Source organism: Mercenaria mercenaria, chromosome 3 (genome assembly GCF_021730395.1).
Source record: "Mercenaria mercenaria strain notata chromosome 3, MADL_Memer_1, whole genome shotgun sequence".
NCBI classification, from domain to species: Eukaryota; Metazoa; Mollusca; class Bivalvia; order Venerida; family Veneridae; genus Mercenaria; species Mercenaria mercenaria.
In genome coordinates, this window is record NC_069363.1 from 27190132 (window position 1) to 27194628 (window position 4497).

A 4497-nucleotide genomic window follows, 5' to 3' on the forward strand; every position below is an offset into this window, starting at 1 on the left:
TGTAAATCAAACGTTATATGATAGTTGGCATCCATATAATATCTAATGCCGTACACTACAACGGACATTAATTAGATGTGCTATAGACTGGCACACAATTACAAATTACAATAATATATTACATACACAGTACTAGACTTGCCATATAGATTTATACATAACAATACAATGCAGTAATGGCGTTCCATAATTAACAAAATGTTTGACATAAGTTTTTGAAACAAAGTACTTTATAAATATCATGTTACAAATTTCAGTACAAATTTTACATCTTATATAAATGAAACATTTTAGATTCCTCTTTCGAAATAATTTACAAAAGTCTGAAAAATTTAATAAATCATCCTGACATACCGAAACTAGCTAAAATCATATGCCGAAAAGTAAATGTTACAGAATTCTGTAGAATGAACAAAAATTTACCAAATAAAAATCGTAATGCAAAAATCATACAAAAATCTAACAAATAAATTTCTTACCTCGATCGAGCATAAATTTCTAGCAAGAAAATAATTCAGACATAGATTCGTCTATAAAGTCGGAATGTGGTGTGCGCAAGGCATATCTAGTCCAGTCTATTTAAAGGATAATGTCCCGCCAAATACTAAATTTCATGGGATTCACGGTTAAGCCGTGAGCTCCGACTATTGTCATTTTCACGGGATTCACGATATAGCCGGGGAATCTAACTACTTTGGCGCGAATTTAAATTGACAATTTGAGGCCCATTATAGGGGTTTTGGGGATAAAAACATAAATTACTGAAGTTTATAAAATATCAACTTTCTTATTACTGAACAGAATTTAATGAAATTTACATGGAAATTTAAGTTATGAAATACAGAAAAACATGAGAGGTATTTCATGCGTGAAATCTGACATTTACCTCAATAACTCAAAAATTTACAAAAAAGATGATGCAATACCTGCATTTACAATACATATAAAATAAGGCCCGTATGTCAATTTGTGACAGTGGTAATAAAATTATACCTGTAGGTATAAATTTATAACTGCGTGTATAAATTGGAAATGTACCCGCGGGTATAAAAATTATACCCGCGGGTACAATTTTATACCTGCCGGTATAATTTTATACCCGCAAGTATAAAAATTGTACCCGCGGCCGCAGGTACAAAATTATACTCGCGGAAAAATTGTACCTGCGGGTATAATTTTATAAAAATTTCATAAAAATTATACCCGCGGGTGTAAAAATTGTACCTGCGGGTATAATTTTATACCCGCAGGTATACTTTTATACCCGCCGGACTATAAAAATTATACCTGCAGGTATAATTTTGTACCCGCGGGTATAAAAGTGTACTCGTGGGTATAAAAACTATACCCGTGGGTATAAAAATTGTACCTGCAGGTATAATTTTATACACGTAGGTATAATTTTATACCCGCAGGTATACTTTTATACCCGCGGGTATAAAAATTATACCTGCGGGTATAATTTTGTACCCGCGGATATAAAAATTATACCTACGGGTATAAAATTTTATCTTGCCTCCTACAAGTTTCTTGCATTTCTATTGGTCAATAGACGTCACGTGGAGACAGGATATATTCCATATCCTGCTAGTACATTTCAGATATGAATTTTGATTAAAAAAATGGCTGCCGCTTTGTTAATTTACAAAATATTAGATTATAGCATGTAATTAAATGGTAGTTGGCAAGATAAAATCGTTATACAGCTTGTTGGTGACAGGATACGGGATATACGCTGTCTCGAAATCCATATCAGGCCGCGGGTATAATCTTTATACCCGCGGGTACAATTTTATACCTGCGGGTATAAAATTGTACCCGCGGGTATAAAAGTATACCTGCGGGTATAAAATTATACCTGCAGGTATAATTTTTATACCCGCGGGTATAATGGTACAAAATTGGAAATGTACCCGCGGGTATAATTTTATACCAGTAGGTATATTTTTTACCCGCAGGTATAATTTTTATACCTGCGGGTACAATTTTATACATGCGGGTACAAAATTATACCTGCGGGTATAAAATTGTACCCGCGGGTACAAAAGTATACCTGCGGGTATAAAAATTATACCTACGGGTATAAAATATACCTACGGGTATACAGTTATACCCGCATAATTTTGTACCTGCGGGTATAATTTTATACCTGCGGGTGTAAAATTATACCCGCGGGTATAAAAATTATACCTACTGGTATAAAATTATACCCGCGGGTACATTTCCAATTTATACCCGCAGGTATAAATTTATACCTGCAGGTACAATTTTATTACTACCTGTGGTACCTGGAAACTTTCGACCCAAATGGTAAGCCATAGACATGACATAGTAAGCATAGTAACAGTAGCGGATAGAAGAGAACGTGGTAACATAGGGAGGGATGTCTCAATGTTCCTTATATAGAAATTTAACTATCGCAGATTTTTTTTTAATTTAAAAGGTTCATAGATTCTACATTGAATTATCATTCATTGTTCTTGTGAATAGTATGTATTACAGGTCTAGATCCCGCCAGATGGTGACCGTTTAGTTGGCACTTTATTATAAGAAATTACGTGAAAAAGATAAGATAAACTAAAATTAAAACGTGACAATGTGTGTTCAGCACAATATATTATACTGAATCTCACAAAGTTTGAACAGTAGATCATCATCAGGTTAGCCCCTGGTCAAGAACATTGACAATGTTTGCCGCTATTTTGTTGCTGTCGGTGGGTCTTGTCGCTGCCTCATCGTTAGAGAAGAGGGCAACGTACGCCACTGGGCTAGTGTCACACGCCTGTCTGGATTGTATCTGTAAGGTAAGTACTCACGCGCAAATATTTCTGCTGTAGCAAAGTTTATAACCGTCGTTAAAACTCCATTATCTGAATTACCGTTCCTGTGCTCCTGAAACTGACGAATGACAATGTTGCTTGTCTTTATTCAGTTACGGTCACTTTATATTCTACCGTCTGCTTCTTTAGTGGTTTCAGTGATATAAGTCGTTAGTCCCTGTACACGCTGCATATGACATGTGTTCTTTTAATGTTCCTTTATTACAATAAAATCTGCAGTCTTATCCCTTGGTTTTGCAATTAAGTAATTTCAGCTCAATACATTTAAACCATTCTTTCAGTAAAACTGAGCTTGACACATGAGCGTTGAAATAGATATTAAACCCAGACTATCTAAGTATTATAAATTATCGTAAATAATCTTCATAACAGCTGGAGTCTGGAGGATGTCGTCCTATAGGCTGTAACATGGATGAAGGAACGCTCTCGTGTGGATATTTTCAAATCAAAGAACCTTACTGGATTGACTGCGGACGACCGGGATCGAGTAAATATTTTGACATCTCTTTATTTTGGAACGAAATATAAATACATAAACAAGTTAAAGCATAGCAAAAGTTCCTTCTAGGGCACATCTATATAAACATATAATGATCATCTTGTAAAATTTTGGTTGCAATTTCTGTTTTAAATATTTGTCATCAGTGTGTGGAACCCCAGGAGTTCAGGGGTACGCTATCTCACAATGTTGGAAACCATGTGCACAATCTGATAAATAAAAATGTATTCATCATATGTAATCTGAAGTTTAATACCAAGCACTAGAAGCAGTGGTATATATTTTATTATCTAGTAATTTTAGATAGATGAATAGGCCGGTTATGTTACTAGCAGTTATTTCAGAACCTCAAGCTTATTCCAACATACAGTTTTATTGATGGTTACTCATGCAATACAAGAAAAAAGTCCTCAAAAGAAATCTAAGCCAAACTCTGAAAATTAGGTGATATTTAAGGGCAGCTTCCTTTAGATTTTAAGTATTGCAAATTTACCTAAAATAAATCAATAAAACGTAACATAAGTATTATTTCTTTATTCACATGCATGCATAACATAATTATGAAGTTCAAGAAATATTTTATAAATAATCGTGTAACTGTTTATGAATTTCGAGCAAATATCAATGTTATCAGGTACCCAACCAATCTGCAGTAACAAATGTGAAGAGATTTTTGTTTTAAACCCCTATAAATGTTTTTTGTTGCATGTTGTGGTAGCTTTTTGTATCATTTGCTTACAGGTTGGAAAGCATGTGCAGACGACCTTCAATGCGCGTCACAATGTATTCAGAATTACATGAAACGCTATGCGTCCCACTACCACTGCCCAATGACATGCGAAGGATACGCAAGAGAGCATAACGGTGGCCCACAAGGGTGCCACCATACAGACACACTCCACTACTGGCATAACGTCAAACGTCAGCCTGGTTGTGGCAGTGTTCATTAGATGTTTACTGTTTTCAGTTTGTCATGAAAGTGTTTTACAACAAAAAATATAAAATGATATATAGAATAATTATGTTCATATCTCATTGCTTAAACACATTTTATGTAAAACGATAAACATCTTTATTTTTTGTTTTGCAAGTTTAACGTCTCACTGACACATATGGCGTCTTTCTTCCTTACATTATTTCAAACACCAAGTAATGTTA

General features: G+C 34.5%; 1 protein-coding gene across 1 annotated transcript; it reads left to right on the forward strand.

The window, feature by feature from the left end:
• Nucleotides 1-2608: 2608 nt before the first annotated feature.
• On the forward strand, nt 2609-4289 carry LOC123525222 (invertebrate-type lysozyme-like). The gene is made up of 3 exons (XM_045304092.2): nt 2609-2804; nt 3213-3327; nt 4081-4289. Exons 1-3 carry the CDS (start codon nt 2688-2690, stop codon nt 4287-4289), a joined length of 441 nt encoding a protein of 146 aa, XP_045160027.2. The 5' UTR covers nt 2609-2687.
• Nucleotides 4290-4497: the final 208 nt, after the last annotated feature.